General features: G+C 38.7%; 2 protein-coding genes across 3 annotated transcripts; both read left to right on the top strand.

Annotated features, from left to right (window-relative positions):
- Window positions 1–161: 161 nt before the first annotated feature.
- Window positions 162–22256, top strand: ppm1lb (protein phosphatase, Mg2+/Mn2+ dependent, 1Lb). Of its 2 annotated transcripts, none has more exons than XM_033976481.2 (4): window positions 162–1009; window positions 17421–17628; window positions 20288–20449; window positions 20780–22256. In XM_033976481.2, the coding sequence occupies exons 1-4, from the start codon at window positions 611–613 to the stop codon at window positions 21118–21120; spliced, it is 1110 nt and encodes a 369-aa protein (XP_033832372.1). In that variant the 5' UTR covers window positions 162–610; the 3' UTR covers window positions 21121–22256. The 2 variants fall into 2 exon arrangements, with proteins under 2 accessions (XP_033832372.1, XP_055081962.1); XM_055225987.1 differs by having other exon boundaries at window positions 165–285; window positions 20780–22240.
- Window positions 22257–22776: 520 nt separating this feature from the next.
- On the top strand, window positions 22777–23648 carry LOC117379776 (ADP-ribosylation factor-like protein 14). Its single transcript, XM_033976487.2, has 2 exons — window positions 22777–23123; window positions 23194–23648. The coding sequence occupies exons 1-2, from the start codon at window positions 22809–22811 to the stop codon at window positions 23506–23508; spliced, it is 630 nt and encodes a 209-aa protein (XP_033832378.1). The 5' UTR covers window positions 22777–22808; the 3' UTR covers window positions 23509–23648.
- Window positions 23649–23751: the final 103 nt, after the last annotated feature.

Raw genomic sequence — 23751 nt, 5'->3', positions numbered from 1 at the left:
GTACACAGACATATATTATAGCAAATACTTTGCACTGTTATACTACTTTCCTTATACAAGCAACTTTACAGAAAAAAACAGAAGAATCACAGTTCAATTCTCGCGCAGAAGTTTGTTTTCAGGTACAGGTCTCTAAAATAACCACTACACTTTAATGCATCATGGTGGTTTTTCTGTCCAACAGCGGCGGTGCGGAGTCGCAGTGACTGGGAGGCAGCTGAGAATGTGGGATTTGTTGCACACAGACCGCTATTTTTGGGACTGTAACGAGGAGCTGGACATAAGGTACACAAGTGGACCGTGATCAGTGAAGTATAATAGCGTATACTCTGGCTTCTTCCTCCCTGCTGGTGGTGTTCGGACCGCTGCTCCTGGAGGCTCCGTGCAAGGGCAAAAAGCCAATGGACCGCGTTTAGTCCCTGGCTTCAAACCCCCAAGAACTCATCCGTGGTAACAATTGATACAATGCGGTGAAGCAGTGGGCCTCTGGACGTTTCACCTCTGGGTTAAATGTGCTTGCCCCATCCTCACCCCTTACGCCGACGACTATGGTCTGAAATCGCGGCGGAGGTGAACGGCTCTCAACCTGCCAAGACAATTAATTAATTAAATGATACAGGATACCATGACCCTGCTGTCTTTGTTAGGTCGGATAATGCGTTATTTTCTGCTCAGACCGGAGACTTTGTTTTTGCTGTGCGTAAGTCTGGCTTTATGGAGTTACTTCTTCCACACAGACGAAGTGAAGACTATCGTCAAGTCGAGCCGGGATGCGGTCAAGATGGTCAAGGGGAAAGTGGCGGAGATGATGCAGAATGAGCGGTTCGGAGGGCTGGACATCCTCGATGCTGAGTTCTCTAAGACATGGGAGTTAAAGGGCAGCAACGTGGCCGTGTATTCTATCCAAGGCCGAAGGGATCACATGGAGGACAGGTTTGAGGTGCTCGCGGATGTGGTCAACAAAAGCCATCCGTCTATTTTCGGCATCTTTGATGGTCACGGAGGCGAGGTGAGAACACACTTTGTGGATGCGGGTTTCCTTGATCTCCAATTTTAACCTAGGCTTTATGATTCCAGAAGAAGTTATAGTGCTCTTTTTCAGGCCAGAAAAAATTGGTAATCCAGTGATTATTTTTGGAGTTATGCCTAATATCTGGTCATAACAAGGCTTAAGCTATATTAAACCTATATACACCAAAGGTCAAGTAAGGTTACATCATATTCTCATTTTGTTGACCCACACAGATCAAGCTGTATCACTTTAACCTAAAAAATCTTTTAATAAAAGCCAAGACTAAGATCATCCACCTCACTTCAATGGCCCCTTGTGCGCTGCCTAGTGCATAGACAGGCTCACTATTCTGCCTTTACAAAAACATATGGTTATGTTATTGATTTGTAGATTTACTGACTGCCACAGCTTCGATTTGAGTTTCAGCATTGAGCTTGAGATTGAGAGATGGCAGACTAAAAATACCTTGTGGCTCCCATGGTGAACATTTAGAGTGCTGACCCTCTGTAACTTTTTGACCAAATGTAGTCATTGGATTGTGGACTTATTCCTTCACTTTAAGTGATGAAGCTTATTTCTTTTTTGGGACTTGTGATGTAACCTGTGATTCCAGCTTCAGCACCACTGAGTGGGAGTGTACAGGATAAATAAACAAGTGCATCAGAAGTAGCTAGAAGAGAAGATTAAGATTTGTCTATGTGGGCGAGATGTTCCTGTGTGCCATGTTAACAATTTTAATTTTTTTCAGATTTTTTTTTTAATCTCAGGCATCAAACAGGATGAGGTAGGGCACGATGAAGGGGCCACATTTCAGACATTTCAGACACAAGCTATATTTATTAACCAAACCAACTCTGTCACACACATAATGTCAAAATAGCTTACAGAACTGAGCCTTTTCTTGGTAGTCCAATAGAAATGTGGGTGTATTTTGTACACACATGTGTTGTGACATTAGGCCCAGCATAGGGGACTGTAGCCTACATTAGGAGATTGAATTTGGCTGACACATGGGATTAGAACAACCTGTGTCACAACCCAACCCTTAACCTTGCTTGACTTTTCCACATAAACGCCTTTTATAATTTCTCTATTAAATTGCAAATGAGATGCAGCAGTCGAGACCAGTTGTGCGTTTCGGACAAGGTTCACTTTCTTCTCTTCATTTTCTTGTCACAGAGTTCACTTTATGCATTTTATTCAGTATTGGTTCCCTCTCCACCCAGAATGATGAGTAGATTCAAGCAGTTTACAATTATTCTTGAGCAAGCATGAATTCAAGACATCAAAGAAAGAAGTGACATGTTCCTAATTACATTGTTGGTATTCTAAAAGAATGGACCTGGTCTAGAGGACATCATCAATACCACTGCTTGAAATGACCAAACTGACAAGACCTGCCCGAAAGAGGCTCTATACTAGGGCTGACTGGACAGTTTAATCTGCCTTTTATCTTTATTATTTTATTTGTACGTAATAGTTTTTGTGCAAGATCCTAATCATTCTGGACATGTCTTTAGTCAACTACTGTCCTACTAAATACCCAGGTCCTTTATATGGTTTTACAAAAATATTCTTCTTTATTTTCCTTTTTTGGCATGAACACAAGCTCTGAACTGCTTTACTATTACTACTTTCTGCAGTAGGTAGATTGGATCTTGTGCCTCCCTCATTGATTTGAACACAAATTCACTGACTATTTGTATTGTATGTCTGATTTGGGTTAAATTTGCTTAGTGGACGGCCTCATCAACAAACCTGCAATTGTCCAGCTAAGGAAATGTCATCAGATTGCAGCGTCTTAGCAGCGTGTTTTTGTTCTGAGGGATCAGCCTCTTATAAACCCAATCACATGTTTGGAAATTAGTTGGCATTCTTGTACACTTTTTTAAAGCCTTTATGAATTATATGTTATAAAGGCTGTATAGTCTGAATAAGTTAGGTTGTACAAGTATGAAAGTATGGAACTTCCTCATCTTCCCACAGGCCACTTTATAGACTTAAAAAATTTACAAAATACAAATAATACATAATTCAATTTGTCTGTCCATTCAATAATAGTCAAAGTCATGTTCTTCCCCAAAGGTCTATTAAAGTATGAAATGAATTGCTTGATTTGTAAAATGTAAATTACTGAATGAAAACTTCTTGTTACTGCCCACCACTGAATTCAGCTTTAGCCTTTGTACCAATACCTGACTAGCATATTTGTTTATGTGCATGCGATATAAAATAAGTGTGTGGTTGTACTTGTAGTAGAGAGATTTAGAAGAAAAACAATAACTGTATGAATGTTGTGAGTTTGCTGCTGTTTGTGTTTGTTTCATTGGTGGTGTTGTGCAATTGTGCAACAAAACCATGAACAGTGGTTCATCTCTGTTTGGGTCAAATTGGCATGTTTGGCTACAGGGCAGGTGCAGTTGAGCGAATTAAACTTTACTATGCAGTTTGATCCTGGTTCAAGCTCCATCTTAAAAACTGGCAAATCTGAACATGCAAACCAAACGAAAAAAAGCCAGATTAAACATTTTGTTTCTCCTTGGTATAAACATTTCTCTTTGCCACGTTGGTGCGTGTGTTTAATGTTATCATGCTGAAGCTGATCTGCTGCACATGTGTGCTTTGCTTTCTTCCAGAGGAATGCTGCTGATATGAAGCTCTACTATTTGCACATGGTCCCTATTCTACAAATACTTTAAACCAAATCCACTTTGTAATAAAATAGGCCTAGGAGGAGAAATGTTGTCTTTATTATTTCAACAATGTACAATGCACAAAGCATTACCATTCTGTCCCATCTTATAAGTAAATGAGGCACTGTGCTGTAATTACTATAGAGACTGAAAGAAAAGGTTCTTTGCAGATTATTACTGAATATGTTGCTAAAAGACTTGCCATAGTATTAAACTTGTTGTGGAATTTCTACAAGCAAAACAACTAAAGAATAAAATGAACTGAGAAGTTGTCTTGAAACAGAGTCTGATTAAAGCAATTGTGCGCCCAAATGCGCACAATAAAGAGCTACCTGTCCCTGACAGAGTGTCATCTTGCCCTAAACTGCGTCTGTGTTAGTACTTACAGTATATTTATACTATACAGATAAGAATTTTATGAACCAGAAAATCAGTTTAGACTGTTAAAGGAGCACAAGGCCAAAACACTTTTTGGGACATAGGATTAGCAGTTTGTCTAATATGCATCAGAAAGTGGACAAAGAGCAGGGTGTACTGGATCTGGAGGTCAAATGAATAAGATATAGTTGAACTAAGAGTTAAGAAACTGGGACTAAGAGGTGTGCATACCAGTCTATATGAGAAAGTACGCGCTAGCTTTTTTTTGGGAAACTTATCGGCTCAACATAAAAGTTGCTATCACTGGATATGTGGCAGTATATCACAAGTCAGCATTTGGTGAGAAATTATTACTTTATGTTTATATCTGCTTTTTACCATCTTGAGTCTGTGTTGTCTCTTGTCCAATCATCTCATTTCTTGTGTAGCCACGCCTTAGTTAAAGGGATCCGGGAGCCATACTGCACTGGCCCCCTCTGGGAACCCGCAAGGATTCACTTCAGGCCCCTCAACAAGGCGGTACAGTTCACTTTAGACACTTTGGGTCGGAGCAATACAGTCACTTGGTGACTGTATTGCTCCGACCCAAAGTGAACCACTGGAGATGAGACTTATCAGACTGCGGTAACGTAGATGGCATGTAGTGATGTTATGCAAGTATATAACATGGCCAGGTCGGCCAGTCTAATATGGATAGTAGCTTTAAGTAAATGTAAAAAATTCTATCTATACAAAATATATTTGATTTGACACTTAAACATGAGCATTGTTTAAACTGCGTTTTTGCATTTGAGGTGGTACATAACTTACTAACTAATGGGGTTACGCAGATAAAGTATCATGTTGCTAATTGATTTGTTTGACATAGAGGAAGCTTACTGTCAAGAGAGATAATGTTAGCCTCTCATATTCCAGTTTCTCTTTGTCTTGGAGTGTCTCTAAGCGACAGAGGGCCTGATTAAGTACACTAAAATCCTAAATCCTACCACCTCATTCACTCTGAATAGAGCCTCGATCACTGCATGTCATTATTGTCTGTTCATTCAGATTTTGATCCTGGTTTATTAAATATGTTTTTTTTTAGTTTTCTCGTAGAGAACACCTTTCGGCCCTCTGGAGGTGATTCACTGAAGCTTTAATGAGCTCTGTGCTTCCAGCTGCTCAGACGCTGTGTGGAGAGAACAAGATGTTAATTGTAAATACCATTGGGCAGACTGGCAGGTTGTTTCTTTCTGTATCTCTTCTATTCTTCTATTACACAGGTAAACTAAAAAGACACACCTTTGTTCCTGCTCCATCTTAGCAAAATCATATAGGTGCCTCACCTTTGGTGCAGTAGGCTCCTAATGTGGAGCTAAAATCCAGGGATAACACTGGTACATCTTAAACCAGAAGTTTACATACACTATATGTCAGACAGTGAGAAAAAAACTGTATGTGTCTTTTTATAAAATCGGACTAAACATATCCTGTTTTAGGTCAATTAGGATTACCAAAATTATTTCTATTTGCTTAATGCCAGAAGAACTTTTTTGGACAGTTTTTTATTACTTTCTTCAAAGTCAGAAGTTTACATACAGTAAGATTAACTATGCATTTAAACAATTTGGGAAAACCCAGATGATGATGTCTTTGGAAGCTTATGGTTTATTGACATTATTTGAGTTGATTAGAGACACACGGACGTATTTTAAGGCACACCTGAAACACACTTCTTCTTTGTGTTATACCATGGGAAAGTCAAAATGAATCAGCCATGATATCAGGAAGAGAATTGTGGACTTGCACAAGTCTGGTTCATTCTTGGGTGCAATTTTCAGATGCCTGAAGGTGCCACGTTTCTCTATACAAACAATTATACAGAAGTATAAACACCATGGGAATGGCCAGCTACCATACCGCTCGGGAAGGAGACGGGTTCTGTGTCCCAGAGATGAAAGTGCTTTGGTCCAAAATGTGCATATCAACCCAAGAACAAACGCAAAAGACCTTGTGAAGATGCTGGATGGAGCTGGTAAGAGTGTATCATTATCCACAGTGAAACAAGGACTGTAACGATATGAGCTGAAAGGCCACTCTGCCAGGAAGAAGGTATTGCTCCAAAAGAAACGCCAGATTACAGTTTGCAAATGCACACAAGGGACAAAGGCCTTCGTTTTTGGAGACATGCCCTGTGGTCTGACAAAACTAAAATTGAACTGTTTGGCCATAATAAGCATCTTTACGTTTGGAGGAAAAAGGGGGAAGTATGTGAAATATGGGGGTGGCAGCATTATGTTGTGAGGTTGTTTTGCAGCAGGAGGGACTGTTGCACTTCACAAAATCTATTGGCATCACAAGGAAAGAACATTATGTGGAAATACTGAAGCAACATCTGAAGACATCAGCCAGGAATTTAATGCTTTGGTGCAAATGGGTTTTCCGAATGGACAATGTCCTGAAGCATACTGCCAAACTGACTTTGTTATCCTTAAGCCACTTTGTAACCAATGTTTTGGAGTGGCCATCACAAAGGCCAGATCTCAATCCTATTGAAAATGCATGGGCAGAGCTGAAAAGGCATGTGTGAGCAAGATGGTCTACAAACCTAGGCCCAGTTACACCAGTTCTATCAAGAGGAATGGGCCTGTGGAAGGATATCCAAAACATTTGACCCAAGTCAAGTTTAAAGGAAATGGTACCAAATACTAATGAAATATATGTACCCATCTGACTTTGACAGTTTTTCATTTTCATGTTCTTCATTCTCTCATTATTCTGGCATTTAGCAAATAGAAATAATTTGTTAATCCTAATTGACCTAAAACAGGAAAGGTTTTGTCTGATTTCATGTCAGACAGTTATATAGTACAGTATATGTACTTTTATACAGTGTATGCAAACTTCTGGTTTCCACTGTATGTGTTAGTGTCAAGCCCAGAGAAGTTAATTGTCTAGTGTCTGTGTTGGCCACTCAAAGTGCTTTACACCAGGCAACGCACTAGCTCACTTTTACACACAGGTGAACTGTGTCATAAACCTCAAACCTCCAACATATTTGGAGATGCACTGCTTTGATTTTCTCAATATTTTTTCTGTCACTAAATTAAAGACCATGCCATCCTCTACTACAGTTCAGCTCAAAGCTGTGCCTCCCTGGAGAAACAGTGACATACTTCTGCCCCTCTTTCATCTGTTCCCTCCCTCCTCACACCTCCTCCTGTCTCTGATGACCTTTCCCTTCTCTCCCCTATCCCCCTCCTAACTCTCTATATTCACTTCTACTGCTGTCCTCACAAGTTGCTGTCCTCAAGTTTTTTCTCAGTTTTAGATGACTAAGGCCTGCAAAAAAGTGTTGATGCCCATTTGAACTTTGTGGGGGAAAAATATTTTTACAGTGTAAAAGGGTAGAGATTCTCTTCTAGTGTAGTGGTGATACATAGTTAATTGTATTAATATAGGGATGGGTGATATGACAAACTCACCATGCTTCTTTGACTGTGTCCTCCCTCTTTTGGGTTGTGAATGGTAGATCTCCACATGTTGTCTAAGATGCTATTTCTTTTATAGTCAAGTTGTTTCTTTGTTTAGGACTTTTGGTTTTCCTCGTGTCTTCTTTGACCTTCTGCTTTATCGCCTTTTCTATCTCCCTTCAGCTCAGCTCACTGTATCCATTCCCCCTCTGCTGTGCCTCGTCCTCTTCGCAGAGTCACCTTATCTCTCTACAGTCTGTCTGACTTATTTATCAGGCTGTGAAATATTAAAGAGTCTGCTGCCTCCAGTCCTGAGGGGAGTCCACCATTTTGCACACATCACACAGAAATGTGCACATCCACAAAGGGAAAAGTATATGTCTTAGGAAAGGAGAGTTTGACTTATTCTTTTTCTTGGTTTATACTGTTTGCAAACTCTTGACAAATCTAGACCTCTGTTACACTTGTACATCATGCAACATAGCTGGTCATCTTCTTTAAAATCTAATTTTAAAATGGAAGTCATGTGTTTAGGACTGACGTGTAGCTCCAAGTCGAAATGCATCAAACATTGACTGCACTGATCTTTCTGCTAAGTCTTGCTATTAGATTTGTTATTTAGACTCATTGGCAATTCTTCTTGCAGCCCAATTTAGCTTAATAAGTCTATCTTATTTTAGTCAAGCACAAAATCTGGCACACATTTTCCATATGGCTTCAGTGCATCAGAAATGTGTCTAATGTGCAACTTTTATATTTCTGTCCAGTAGCCACAGCAGACAGACCAATAACCATAAAGATACTCAAAAGGAGAATTCTTTTATGCTTTCTTTATGCTTTGTCTTTTTTTAGCAGCTGGTTCTTTAGGGATTGTGGTGCCTGAGGCTGGAAATAGTGAGCAGGTCGGTGTGGGGTGGCTCAGTTCTGTGATGGCCCAGCACCTGCTGTGGAAACTGGGCTGTCTCAGACAACCATGGCCCTGTGCCCGTTGGCCCTTCCTCTATGCCGACGGCTCTCCATTGCCAACTTGCCATCAAAGCAAAAGCTGTCAAAAGTTTGCAAACAACATTTTATTGTTGCTATAGTTAAGTAGTTAGTTTAGGAGAAATATCTTCCTTAAAGGAGTTTGTTGTGAGAAACAAAGCATTGCACAGTATTTGCATACGTGCACCAAGCCCACATGAGTTTGCATTGGTACTGATTTTGGAGTGTAAGCTTGTGTAAGCATGTCATGTGCCACCATGACTTAGAAAACAGGAATATATTATAATATTAATAATTTTTTAATTAAAACTGCTACAGGGATGTTCTTTAAAACCCATTCAGAATGGGTTACACTGGCCTTGTTCACATGCTCATTAAAATCTGATTACAATCTGACCTTTTAAGATTACAAAAATTACATGCTAACTGTAAAATCTGATGCTAGTAATCAAAGGGACCATGATTAGAAAGATTACATAATTTTACATGTCATTTTAGTCTTATAAAATGACATGTAGTCAAGTCTTATAACTCCAAAAATCAGCTGTTAATCAGATTTTGAGTGTGCGTGTCACCATAGCCAGTGTCTAGTTTGAGCCGTTGCTCCTGATCTAACCTTCAGGAGGCCTTGAGCAAAATCTGTCATGGGGGCCCTTGCCACATGCCACACAACATGCACAGTTGTCAACATCCACCTAAACGTACATGTATGATCCACATGAAGAGAGTGAAGGGAGAGGACCTCCCCAGAAAAATGTTAAATATTATTAGACTTTCCTTGTTTTCTGTTGCATTTTAATGTGTTCCAGTTGGATAAAGTGTGATTAGACTCTGTGGATCACTTTAGTTCTGTTTATTTTATTTTTATTTATTTACTTTAGTTTGTTATCTTATTTAATTATATTACAACTTTACTTTGTTTGTTTGTTTCTTTATTATTATTATTATTATTATTATTATTATTATTATTATTATTCAGTATTTAAAAATATATATTGATGTATTTTTTTTATTTGTTTTTTATTTTCTCTTGCAAAATTCTCTTCTTCCATAAAATTGTATGTTAAGCTCAAATATCAAAAGAAAAAAAGGAAATAAAGTAAGTTAAAACAAAAAGTATCTATCAAGCCATCAAATTGTTTGGCTTGTTCAGTGGTGATGGACCTCATTCCATAAGCTTACACAGCTTCTTAGGGTGTCCATGTTTTTCAGTGTCACTTATATACTGGCATACATATTTAAATAGAAAATGTATGCAAACAGTATACACATGTGTATGTAGTATGTATGAAGCGCCCATGATCTGAGCGTTTTTTTTTGCCCAATCCCAAACACTTTTACTGTCACAGCGGACTGTGTAGGTTGGCCTGAGGTCGGTGGCGTTTACATCGTACTCACGCCACTCCAGAGTGTGAGTGGAGCCGCTCTGAGACCTCCTGTTTGAAGCGCTCCCGGAGCAGTTGTTTACTACCGACCAGAATGCTACTGTTGGGTTCACACTGGCCCAAGCGCACTGCTCTCAGAGCCAATGCTCTTTTACCCCGACCTAACTAGTAGCAGTGTGAAAATGACCTTAGGCCTACTCATTATAAATATATGTCTTTATAATAATGCACTAAGCTTATGCACTGTCTTTAGGAGTGAGGGAGAAGAGAACCCATTTAACCAACACAAAGTGATATTTACGCTGAGGAGCATGGCAGGGCCTTATTTTATTGTAACTGGACAGACAGTCGAGTGACAAACTATCGGAACTTGAGAGGCGGGGACCTTTGCAGCTGCGGGGCCCTTTGCAGCTGTAGGGCCCTTTGCAATTTGTGTAGTCTACGTATAGGAAGATCCAGCTCTGGGCATTGCAGTTTACTACAGCTTGAAACAGACCTGTTGTTTAATTGAAGCAAGTACAAGCAGTGGTTTAAAAGGCTGGATGTCATAGTTCATGGATCTTTATCATGGAGCATCACCATAGTTCTTAGCTGTGGAACCTAGAGAAAGGGCACTCTTTGAAGCTAGAACCAGGCTAGAACCAGACTCCATTGTACCAAACGTTTGTGTGTTTGTTTTTCTTTGCACCTTTGTTTTGCTTGAGATTTCTGTACTCTCAAACAAACAAGCTGTTTTGTTCAAACTTCATACCTCTCCTGCCCACACACTGTTTTTTCATTTGGATTTAATATCTATTTCACATTGCCAGTAGTTAGAGTGGCATAGATGGCACATTGAGCTGCATAAACACAAGACCAGCCCACTTTTGTCCTTGCAGAAGCATGACTCACATAAACTTCTCTCACTTATCTGTGAAACACAGTAGCTTTGTCCTCATGTGTTCTTTACATTCCTAGTCTTATCCGCACTTCATATATTCATCCCATCAATACTCTCCCCGCAAAGCGACATAGCGGCCTACACACTGCAGCTATTATTTTCCAGTTTTATGAGTGGTATGGCAGATGATATAAATTAATATTGATTTCTGTGTTCATTCGCATGTGAATGTGTTGATTTTGGATTGTGACACAAAAGGGCAGTGAATTGATAGTACATTTTATTTTTGTTTCTCTGAATAGAAATGCAGAATGTAGGAGGTAGTGGGACACCAGTATTTGGACTCTAGACAGAAAAACTCAGTGATGGATATATGCTGTTTCTGTCTGCTTTTTTAGTGTATTTTATGGTGCTAATCAGAGGCAACAGGCTTGTTTTAATTAATGTAATGAATGCAACATCTGTCTCCAGAGTAACAGTTAGATGGAGGAGATGGCAATCTAGATAGAGTACTGCTGTTGAGTGGTGCAATTACGATATAAATGACCTCATTTAAAATTTCCCCAAGGCTAATAATAGCTTTGTGATAAAAAATATATTATCTATGATTTTGAAACAGACGGATGACTAAGGTTATGATTTAACATTTCAAATTATTAATTTCTTCCACTATTCCTATTTGGGGTAATGCAGGTGACAGGTCACTTTAGATAATAACCCTACACCGATACTTAGACTTTCATCATTCTTTTGTTCTCTTACATGCTTGCTTTGGATAGTAGAACGTACAACTCTTTATACGACTGCCCCAATGGCAGCCATACTGCCTGCTGCTCTAAGGAAATCAGGCATGTATGCATAAGAAATATGGAACGATCTTTGACAGTGTATGCCACACTTTGCTGCTTCTATCTCCCTTATGTGGCTCATAGTTTGTTGACAGTGGTTTACCAAAGGAGGCCAGCTGTATGGAGATGAGGGGGACTCTGAATGGACGGACACAGGAAGGCCTGAATGAAGAGCAGGAAGCTGTGGACTCAGGATGGAGGAAGTAAATGTTGGCAGAGGGTACAGCTTTGTGATACCCCATTCAATACTACACACATGTGCATTTACTACAGCTGTAGAGTATATAAGTAAAATGGTTAAATGCTTTTTTATTTAATGTATTGGCCCAGATAAAATATTAAGAACATATTCTCGTTTACAAGAAGAATCTGGACAATTTAGAGCTATGGAGCTCAGTTTTTGTTATCAAACATTACATAAACATGGCATAAGGGCAATATTTGTTGTAGTTTTATTTTAGTAAACTTTCCTTGTCGAGCGGGAGGGTCTAGCCATTACAGATCATCGGGGTCAAAACTCCCGGACATGATGATAGCCTTACTAGTATAGTATTGTGAAAAGCTGACAGTATCAACAAAAAAACAAAAACAAAACTATACTAAAAGTACCCACTATGTAGAGTTAAATAGCAAGTATAAGAACTGATTTAAGCAACAGGACATTGGTTCAAATATCATATAGTTTTAGACAGTCGCGTATACTGTGCTGTTGTAATGGCAACCTGATGCTTACGCGGCTGAATGTATAAATATGCATGTAGCTGATAGACCAGTGTGAGCTATAGAGGAGAGGCTCCTATCACAGAATACAAATAAGAACCGCAGCCACCACTGTCTGATGTGTGTGGGCACAGAGGCAGATTATAGGTTAGAGCAGGATGTTTGTGTGCGTGTGCGCATGTGCGCGTGTGTGTGAGAGAGGGGTGACATTTACTTAGCTCTGCTCCTCCAGGCATTCTGTGGCCCACATTCTGAAAAGACAGAGCTGCACTAGTTGTCTGAGGAAACTTTTTGATGACAGTAGTTTAATGTGTCACATTCTGGTCGACTGTCCTCCTACTCTACTCCTCACTTGGTTTATAAGGTGCTATTTAAAGACCAATCTTGTCATTGTATTTAGCATTTTGTTTCCATTGTCAAATGATCAATAACAGTTGTATTGTGTGGAACGATCTTTAGTGATGTTGTGTTTTGTAAAAATAATTCAACAATTGAATTGAGGAAATTTGTATGAATGAATGAATGGGGAAACTGTCCATAATGAATAAAAGGTGCAGATATTTTTTTTTCTCATGACATATTTTACAGAATTCACAGTGGCAAAACTCATAACTGATGCATGTTTCAAACTAATTCTGATGGGAAACTAATGACAAAGCATAATTAGTTTATTATTTGCTTACACACAGTTGGTCAGGACCGTGAATGTTAAGGAACATGAATACTGGAGACATTGCAAGACGTGTGAAGTGTCTTGCCCAAGGACACAGTGACTGTACTTATAGGTCTGAGTGGAACAGTGTTCTTACTGAGCCACTGCTACCCAACTACAGAACCTGCAGGTAATCCCAGTGGTCTCTCTAGTTCACGAGATTACGCATTAACAAGGTGGTATGGGTTATTATGCCTATAACTGATGTATACATTTATCAGATAAGCCTTGTCTACAACGGGATGAGTGAGTATTCTTATTGTTGTGAAAATATAAGACGGACAGCATAAGGGCATCTTTATAGTTGGATATTTTTAAGAATTGCTTAGCTAACCCCCACGTGCCCAACCCTCATGACAAGCATTGCGATTGCGTCTAGATTTGTGAAATACGTTTAAAAATGTATCCCTTGAACTGCATCCTACTATTAACACACCCAAGAGCATTAACATTTGAGAGAAGACCGAAACATGAACTGATAGAATAATGCAAGAATCATATGCATTTTGAAACTTTTTTTTAGTAATACTACAGGTTTATTTTATAAGGTAGGATATTTTGTTATGTACAGAGGAAATTGCGTTAAATAATTGCAGTGTTTGTGATTTGCTAATTGCAGTTATTTAAATTGAAATTGTGATTCATTTTTCATCTTACGTGTGCACTTAAGCTACTTAACACATAAACATAAACCTATATTTGTGAGAGTCCATCACTATTGTCTTCTGTTGTGTGGCATCTAAATGGTGTATATCAGGACTTATATCGATCTGGCTGTAAACCAAGCAGTTCAAATCACACTCTCACTTCCCCACTTGTATTAATTATCATCTGGTGAATTATTTTGCGCCATGACACGGTGAAATAAAAATAAGTCGGTTGTGTGTTGGATTTTGATATCTTCCTCCGACTGCCAGCTTTGTCAATACCACACTAGCCTTCCTTTCCCTAAAAGATTGCTTAGGGTAATGTGGGCTTTCAGCTCATCCAATTGACTCTGCTGTCACCACAAGGACAATAGAAAATCTTCTGCACTGTATTTCGGACACTGATGACTAAAGTGTGTGCCTGGCTTGAATGAGAGTCCCCTCTACAATAGCTCACATTTACGAGAGAATCAGGGTACGTTGCTTTTGTTTGTGAGTCACTGTGAACTTTGTGCAAGCTGCAGACGGTCACTTTTGATGTTAAAATTTATTAGACTGAATGAGCCAACTTTTAGTCTATAATTCTTGGAGGCGGTGTTTTTTATATTCTGCTTTGCAAAAGAGTCTAGTGGTACATGTTTATGTACTATGCTCCCACCAATCTGGCATGGGCTGTTACTTAGTTGGGGTCAATTAATTTTATATAATATAATCTGCTTTTAATGCACTTTTCAGACTGAACACTGCCAGAAATCCATCGAACCGATGAACCAAACTTGTATTGAAGACAATTTGCTTCTCATCCAAGAGGCGGTTTCTGAATCAATGGAACTTTTTGCCTCTCACCCAAGAGGGTTCATGTTAAATACTTTCCTTGTACTATATTGCAACTCACCTAGATGACTGCAGCTTTACATAGTACCATCAAAATTACATTTAGGTCAGTCTCCAAATCCCTATTGTTGACATTATAACATTATTGGACATAAATGATGTTTTGAGACCATGTTTTTCCTATATGGATAAATTGCAAAGCTTGGCTGTCCTGAGTAACCATGGTGATCAGATATTCTTATCACACTAGTTTCACACCTCTCACCCCTTTGTATCAGAGACGGGGAGAAGACATGGCTCTCACTCGGTGATGCCCGTACTATATCCACTATACTATATTCATGGTTATATCCATGGTTATGCCTATACTATATCCACAGTTATGCCATGAGTCAGTATTTTATGTCTCTCAGACAGAGAGGTTAGGAGTGAGAGCAAATGTTGTGTTAAGTCGACAACTTTAGAAACCAAACTGTATCAACAATATACACAGTGACCTTAAGTAACCTTAAAAACCGCAACATCTTCACAATCAGAATGACTTTTATTCATCCCAATGGGAAATTCTTTTTGTAAAAGACATGCAGCTGACCAGTGGAAGAATAGAGGGTCAGCTCAGGTTCTATGTTCTTCATTCATTGTTTGTTTGTACGCAAATTAAGCAGCCTAAAAATTATTAATATGTAATAATAGAATACATTAATAATAACATATGAAAATATCCATGTTTTACCCCATAGCAATTTAAACATCTTTAAGCTTTTAATAAAAAAATCACAACGGCATATTTAATAACATCCAATATAGTATATATACAGAGCTATAGCTACAACTTTAATGTCTCAAACAAGTACTATTGGGTTGATTTGAATAGATTTTACCACTACCCAGCCACAACTGGAGCTCTCGTGAGAGTGTCTGTTGTGGTTCAGGCTTAAATTTATTGCTTTAATTTGACAATGTCTGGATGAAATCTTTGTTCGGATGCCACTGCCATTGCCAAACTCTTAAAAGTCTCTGCATTAAATTGTGTAGGAAGCAGGTTATTTTAAGTCATTTTAAACAGCACAGCTCATGACATGGAGGTTTGTTCTAATTCTTGCCTTGCAGAATTTGTCTTATGCAATAACTACTCACTGTACACATACACCAGGGCTTTGTATGCTTCAAGGCTGTAAGAGATAATGAAATTAGCAATGGCCTTTGTGGACACAGTGAACCCTGCAAAGTCACTCTGGGAGGGAACACACTGCACCTCTGCAACTGACAGAAGTATTTAAAGCACCAATTTAATAGTAAGGTAGGTTTCTGATTTAAATTCAAAGAGAAATATTTAAATATACTCTCCCTACACTCCCTCTTTCATCCAATGCATCTCTGCTGTTGGTTTCCTTTCAATTATTTGTTTCTGTATGTAGTTGTTTCAATGAAAAGCTTGGACCACAGGTGACCGCTCCACTCAGTCCCCTTCTTATCTGATGATGGAGATGGTTTTCAGCTGTATGTCAATGAGTTGCTTCAGGCAGAGCAAATGAAACTTTTTTTGCTTGCCAAAAAAACTGTTATGTTTTCTCAATGCTTAGAACTCAAATAATGCTGTTGTGTATTGTGTCACAGGGCAATCTGTGTTAATTGTATTGTACACTACAGCCATAGTTTTCTGAGGTAACATAAAACACAGATCATCCATCTCCTAGAGCCCACCTTTATTTTTTTCAAGAGTTTTACTCCAGATGCTTTGAACTTAGAAGTATGTTGGAGAATTTACTTATTTTTCTTCCTCAGAAAGTAAATCTATCATTTTTATGTGTTTTAAATATGTGTGCCTTTTGATTACTTTGAACAATAATCTGTAGTGTGCAATTACACTGCAGATAGTCTTGTGGTGGTGAGCTTGTTATTAAGAGTATTTATTTTTCAAATGGTCAGAATATCGTTAATGTGCAGTATTTCACTGTGAGTGTTTGAAGAGGTGTCCACTGACAGTGGTGGTAAACAGAAATGACAGCTTTCTACTGATGAGATCTAAAAAGAGAAAGGCTTGTGAAATGTTTTGAGAGACGGAAGAAGCCCCTTTGGAAGCAATTTCCCAAAACTGAATTAGATCCAGAGAGCAATGAAGAGCCATGTGCAAGGTGCCAACCTCAGATAATTAGAATTAATTTTTTCGACTGTGTATGTTAGGCTTTCCACAATTTGTCTCTATTTAATTTATTCTTATTAATGGGCATAAAAGTTAAGGTATGCTGATTAAAAGTTGCCTTAAACATTTTGAATTTCCATTTAAATATTTATTGCGGAAAAATTATGAAGGGACATAGTAATACCTTGAAAAGAAATTTGACTTTAAAAATGTTCTATTTATATTAATGCAATGCAGTTTTGAGTTTGTCTCGTATTCATTTGGTCAATTTTGATAGAAAATACTATTGACCCGTGTGAGAGCCTGGTTTGACAAAAAAAAATAAAATAAAAAATTCATTTTCATGTAATTATGGTTAAAAAATGAAAAGACTAAAATGTATAAAGTTAAAATAGTTCAAAGTGAAATTCACCACTTGGATTAAGAGGAGGTAAATTTTATAATGTAAAGATTCTGTGCTACCACTCCTATAAGGCCCTCTTGTTGAGTTGAGCCATGTCAGGTGTGGGATTACACAGATTTTCTACATGTGAGTACTGTGAATGAGGATTGTTTATTTTAGTAAAATTGACTTAACTTATTTTTTGTAGCTCTGTGTGGTATCGTTTAAAGCTAAGAAATGGTCACTACAACCTGTACTCCCTCATATCAGATTGTTCTAGTGTGTAACAGACCAAACCACATCATTGATGGCAGTTTTATTCTTCCTTGTTCTCCCTTTTTCCTCCTCAGGCTGCTGCTGACTTTGCCAAAGCCCATTTGCCTGAGGCTCTGCGCCAGATGCTGCAGGCCTATGAGCGGGACAAAGAGCGCGACAGAGACAAGGAGAAAGATGAGAAGGAGAGAGGGGGAACTTGCTATGCTTCAATATTGGAACAGCAGATCTTAAACTTGGATAGAGACATGCTAGAGAAACTGTCTTCTACTTACAATGAAGCAGGTAGGTGTACAATGTTAGGAGAACAGTCCTGTTTTATATTGAATTACCACGGTGACCCATCATAGAGATCCATTTATCTTATCAATGTTCAAATGTGAAATGTTGCCAGTAAATTGTGCAAACAATGTGGTATTTTCTTCTCTGTTGTCTCTCATGACTGCTGCTGAACAGTGACTGTCAGCAGCCCCGAGCCTTGCTTATTCAGCTGTTTAAATACAAGCTGATCTTCACAGGGCGCGCTGTAATTATCTCTAGAGGGAAGCTGAGAAGGGGGGCTGGGAGAGAGGAGCAGCCTTGTGGGTGAAGATTTGGGATAAGGGTCAAATGGCAAGATCCATAAGTAAAATGAGGACATGGTATATAGATGTATAGATATAGATGATCAGTCACATTGTTCTTCGGTTGGGTTCATTCATTAGGCAAAATTGACAAAGTCAAGCAAGATCGATCTTTGCAAGATGGCTCTCTGAGTTTTACCATGATGCCTTTGACACAGTGCTCAGAAGAATGCAGGGGACCTAATGTTCCACAAATATCAAATTCTCTAAAATAAAAAAGCCGATTAGAGAATAATGGCTTCTTATTGTCACATTATCATGAGATTTATTTGACTACAATGTTCACAATTTCATTAGTACAGCTGAAGACCTTCCATTGCTTTCACAAATGTGTATATATATATATATATATAAGGATTATTGGGAACACCTGTTCAATTTCTCCTTAATGCAATTATCTAATCAACCAATCACATGGCAGTTGCTTCAATGCATTTAGGGGTGTGGTCCTGCTCAAGACAATCTCCTGAACTCCAAACTGAATGTCAGAATGGGGAAGAAAGGTGATTTAAGCAATTTTGAGCGTGGCATGGTTGTTGGTGCCAGACGGGCCGGTCTGAGTATTTCACAATCTGCTCAGTTACTGGGACTTTCACGCACAACCATTTCTAGGGTTTACAAAGAATGGTGTGAAAAGGGAAAAACATCCAGTATGCGGCAGTCCTGTGGGCAAAAATGCCTTGTTGATGCTAGAGGTCAGAGGAGAATGGGCCGAGTGATTCAAGCTGATAGAAGAGCAACGTTGACTGAAATAACCACTCGTTACAACCGAGGAATGCAGCAAAGCATTTGTAAAGTCACAACACGCACAACCTTGAGGCGGATGGGCTACAACAGCAGAAGACCCCACCGGGTACCACTCATCTCCACTACAAATAGGAAAAAGAGGCTACAATTTGCACGAGCTCACCAAAATTGGACAGTTGAAGACTGGAAAAATGTTGCCTGGTCTGATGAGTCTCGATTTCTGTTGAGACATTCAAATGGTAGAGTCAGAATTTGGCGTAAACAGAATGAGAACATGGATCCATCATGCCTTGTTACCACTGTGCAGGCTGGTGGTGGTGGTGTAATGGTGTGGGGGATGTTTTCTTGGCACACTTTAAGTCCCTTAGTGCCAATTGGGCATCGTTTAAATGCCACAGGTTACCTGAACATTGTTTCTGACCATGTCCATCCCTTCATGACCACCATGTACCTATCCTCCGATGGCCACTTCCAGCAGGATAATGCACCAGGTCATAAAGCTCGAATCATTTCAAATTGGTTTCTTGAACATGACAATGAGTTCACTGTACTACTATGGCCCCACAGTCACCAGATCTCAACCCGATAGAGCATCTTTGGGATGTGGTGGAACGGGAGCTTCGTGCCCTGGATGTGCATCCCACAAATCTCCATCAACTGCAAGATGCTCCTATCAATATGGGCTAACATTTCTAAAGAATGAATCAGCACCTTGTTGAATCAATGCCATGTAGAATTAAGGCAGTTCTGAAGGCGAAAGGGGGTCAAACATCGTATTAGTATGGTGTTCCTAATAATCCTTCAGGTGAGTGTGTATATGTGTGTGTATATAATATATATGCGCGTGTGTGTATATATATATGTGTGTGTATATATATATGTGTGTGTGTGTGTGTGTGTGTGTATATATATATATATATATATATATATATATATGTATATATGTATATATATATATATATATATATGTGTAGCAAGAATACTACCTTATAGTACCTTATGGTTTTGCAGTAAACTGGTGCTTGTTGCGTTTATTGCTGCCTCATTTTGTTTAACTTCCCACACTTAACAAAAAACAAATACATAAAAAATATATACACAAATAAGTTGCACTAAACAAATAAGTGTTTGTTTAGGTGATCAGCATATGATCTAAAACCACATGTGTCAAACTCAAGGCCTGCGGGCCACATGTGGGCCTCCACATCATTTTATGTGGCCCTCGACAGGGTAAATTAAAAGGTATGATGGTCTTAAAATGTCGTTTTATCAGGAGATACGTAGTTACACAGACATATTTCTACATCTTTGCAAATGCATATGCAATATTTGTATCTTGAATAAGTAATAAATACAGAAATAGTTAATTAACAAATTTAAAAAGTAGTTACATTTATTTTACTTCTTGCCCTTTGACGGCAGCCGTTTTGCTGATGTGGCCCTCGGTGAAAATGTGTTTGACACCCCTGGTCTAAACCAACAGTGTAGATCCAATGCAACACCTATGTTGCTCCTAAAACAATGACAGAAATGGAAAATGTGTCTTTAGCAATGTGTCTTTTCTTGTGTGGTAGGTACAACGTGTCTAGTGGCTTTGTTGTCTGACAAGGAGCTGATCGTGTCCAATGTTGGGGACTCACGGGGAGTTCTGTGTGATAAAAATGGTAATGCCATTCCTCTGTCACATGACCACAAGCCTTACCAGCTCAAAGAACGCAAAAGGATTAAGAAGGCTGGTAAGTGTTTCAGACTTTGTATTAGCCTTCCTGGGCTTGTGAACATTTTTAACCATAAGAAACAGCAACTGAGAATCTCACCTTATATCTAACAGATAAGCTTGTGTTTAGAAATTACATATCTTTTATACAACATGCAGTTTTACTGGAAGTGTATTTGCACTCTTGTCATACCTTGGAAATCTTCAGTCTTCAAGACGGCCCATACGCGCCCCCTAGTGGTCTTTTAAAGTAAATGCAGAAAACTATTGGCATGGTCCTAAAGTTACTGATGTTTAGAGGGATTCATTGCATATGTTATTATTATTATTATTATTTTTTATTGCACAGGTGGCTTTATAAGTTTCAATGGCTCTTGGCGTGTTCAAGGCATCCTGGCCATGTCACGCTCACTGGGAGACTACCCCTTGAAGAATCTCAATGTTGTTGTCCCAGATCCCGACATCATGTCCTTTGACCTGGACAAGCTTCAACCTGAGTTTATGATCCTGGCGTCAGACGGCCTGTGGGACACCTTCAGCAATGAGGAGGCTGTGCGTTTTATCAGGGATCGACTGGACGAGCCACATTTTGGTGCCAAGAGCATTGTCCTGCAGTCCTTCTATAGAGGCTGCCCTGACAACATCACTGTTATGGTTGTCAAGTTTAAAGGCAAGTCTACTGAGAAGTAGACCTGTGTAGAAGGAGAGGTAAGAATGGTAACCTCATTCAAACAAAAGGTACAAGCCCTTTTTATGTCAAATGTTGAAATGATCACTTTGCAAACATGTTAATGTAAGTTGGCCAATTCTTTCATTGTTATGATACAGTTTTGAGAGTATATTTGTGCTTAAAATATTTTAAGTGAGAGAAAAAATAGAAGAATATTATTTTTTGTCCATTAGTAACAATAAATTGTCATTTTTAAATATTTTTTTCAACTGGATTGAGAGAGTTCTTTTTTCTATGAAAACATATTTTGCATTTTAATGTAATTCAGTAGTTCATTTTGACACTGACACACATATCAAGTTTAACTGCTGTTTAAGTTGCTGATGACTATCTCGCCATAATTGTGCAGGCTTGTTTATTTCCCTTCATTACAGTGAAATAATAATATGCATATTTATAAGTATGCATATTCTTGTTGTACAGCAATAGAAGCATTGGCATTGATAACACTTTGTATGCCTTTTTTGATGATTGTAATTGAAATGCATTTGTTTGTAAGCAAAGATGAATATGCCACTTGTGCAAAAGTGTATATAAATCTGTTCAATACTGTGACAAATCATGCACAACTGTAAATGTAAATGAGTCATCCCTGTCTGAAGGTTTTGATTGATTATATAACATAAAAACATTAAATCTTAACATTGCAAATGTTAGCCTTGAATGGTAGATATTTTAATGCCTTAATTTTCATGTCTCCATACTGTGCTGCCAAGACCATGTCATGCTCTTCTGATTTAATACTATCGTTGGTGGTATAAAGCAAATCAGACCACCTCAAAGTTTAAAAATTGTGCATTTTGTTTTTTGTAAATAAAAAGAGCAACGTATAGCTGTTCATATAAATTTGTTGAAAATGTATGTTCAGAATAAATATGAGACACTTGAATTTGTAGTTTTTGTTATCATTAATTAAAAGCCAATCATGAAGTGCAATTTCAGTACAGAAAATCACTGCATTTGGATGACTGCAATTTTATTATTATTACATTTACTCATTGTTGCTGTAAATACATCATTATTGGTTGCTACTGCTCACTGCCCTTTATGTAAAAAGCGCACCATACAATAAACATATATTTGCCCAAAAAAGTCTACTTTGGTCTCATCCTGACATTTATTTTAACTTGATAACTCTAAGTCCAAACTGTTCTCTTTTTTTGTACCTGCAGAACCCCCACCCCCCACCCCACTTTGTTACAAATCAAGTCATTTTCACTGGTTCAGTGAAGTCGTTCTCCTTAACAGACATGTTGCTATCTGGTGGGTTTAGCATTGAGGGATACAGTAAATGGATTTTACACATTTAAAGTATTGATCAAAAATGTAATCACTGCAGGTGTGTGTTTATGCAACTGGAAATTTAACATTTGTGCAAATCTAAAGTAGTATGTGGTTTAATGCAAATAATAAAACTAGAAAAAGAAAAAAAAAATACTACAGGCTGTCTTTTAGTTGTATAATGCAAAGCTTGACTTCTGTTTACTTCTGAGATGTACTGAGGCAGGTGTTTACCCCTGCACTGTCACTGTACTAAAAATAGATTTTCCGAAAGCTCCAGTCAACTGGGCTAGCCTCCCAAGTCTCACCCTTTGAAAGACTGCTGGTCAGAAAAGATCAATAGTTTTTTTGTTTACAGTGTGGGAACATGGGAACTCGTAGCTCCAAGCCTCAGAAGCAGGCTCATGTCTTGATGCTTGGACTGGATGGTTCAGGAAAAACCACACTATTGTACAAACTGAAATTCAACGAGAGTGTGTGGACAGTGCAGACTGTAGGCTTTAATGTGGAAAGCCTGGACATAGACCGAAGCAGCCTGGCACTCACTCTATGGGACATCGGTGGCCAGAGGAAGATGAGACCTTATTGGAAACATTTCTACCCTGATGCAGCGGGGGTACTTTTTGTGGTGGACAGCTGGGACCAAAAACGATTGGAGGAGGCTCGTAAGGAACTTCATCGGGTAACCAAGCATCATAAGCACAAACCATCAAATTAACGGCAGACAGTTTTATATGTAGTTTCTTTTACAGACCTTGCGTTATGAGAGCCTTAGGGGCATTCCATTGGTGGTCCTTGCCAATAAACAGGATCTTGCTGGGGCACTGAGTGCAGGAGCCCTCTGTGAGAAGCTTGACCTCCGAAGAGTGTGCGAGGGCAGAGCCTGGTTTATTCAGCCATGCTCAGCTGCTACAGGCATGGGACTCCAAGAAGGATTCAGGAAAATAGACTATCTAATGAAAACACCACTGAGACAGACAAAAGAGGACATTAAGATTAAGCTCCAGTTAAATTGTCCCAGTTTTATCACAATAAAGAAAGCTTTAGCCTGTGGACTTATAAGTTAGGTCAAAATGTAGGCCAATTTAAGGACAATCAGAGGGAAAATTATTGTACTGTTATTTTTTAATTGCAACATCTCCAGAGTGGTAAGACTAACTGGGCAAGACCATCATACAATTCTTCAGTATTTCAATTGTTGATAAATTCTAATAGAACACTGAACAACCTGCCCATTTCAAAGATATAAATGCGTAAACACTGCAAATTACTACCCACGGTAGCCTATTCTATTATTTCCAAAGAAATCA

The sequence above is a fragment of the Periophthalmus magnuspinnatus genome, chromosome 13 (assembly GCF_009829125.3).
Source record: "Periophthalmus magnuspinnatus isolate fPerMag1 chromosome 13, fPerMag1.2.pri, whole genome shotgun sequence".
Lineage (NCBI taxonomy): Eukaryota > Metazoa > Chordata > Actinopteri > Gobiiformes > Gobiidae > Periophthalmus > Periophthalmus magnuspinnatus.
Note: the sequence above shows the minus strand (reverse complement) of the source record. Positions and strands in the feature narration are given on the sequence as shown.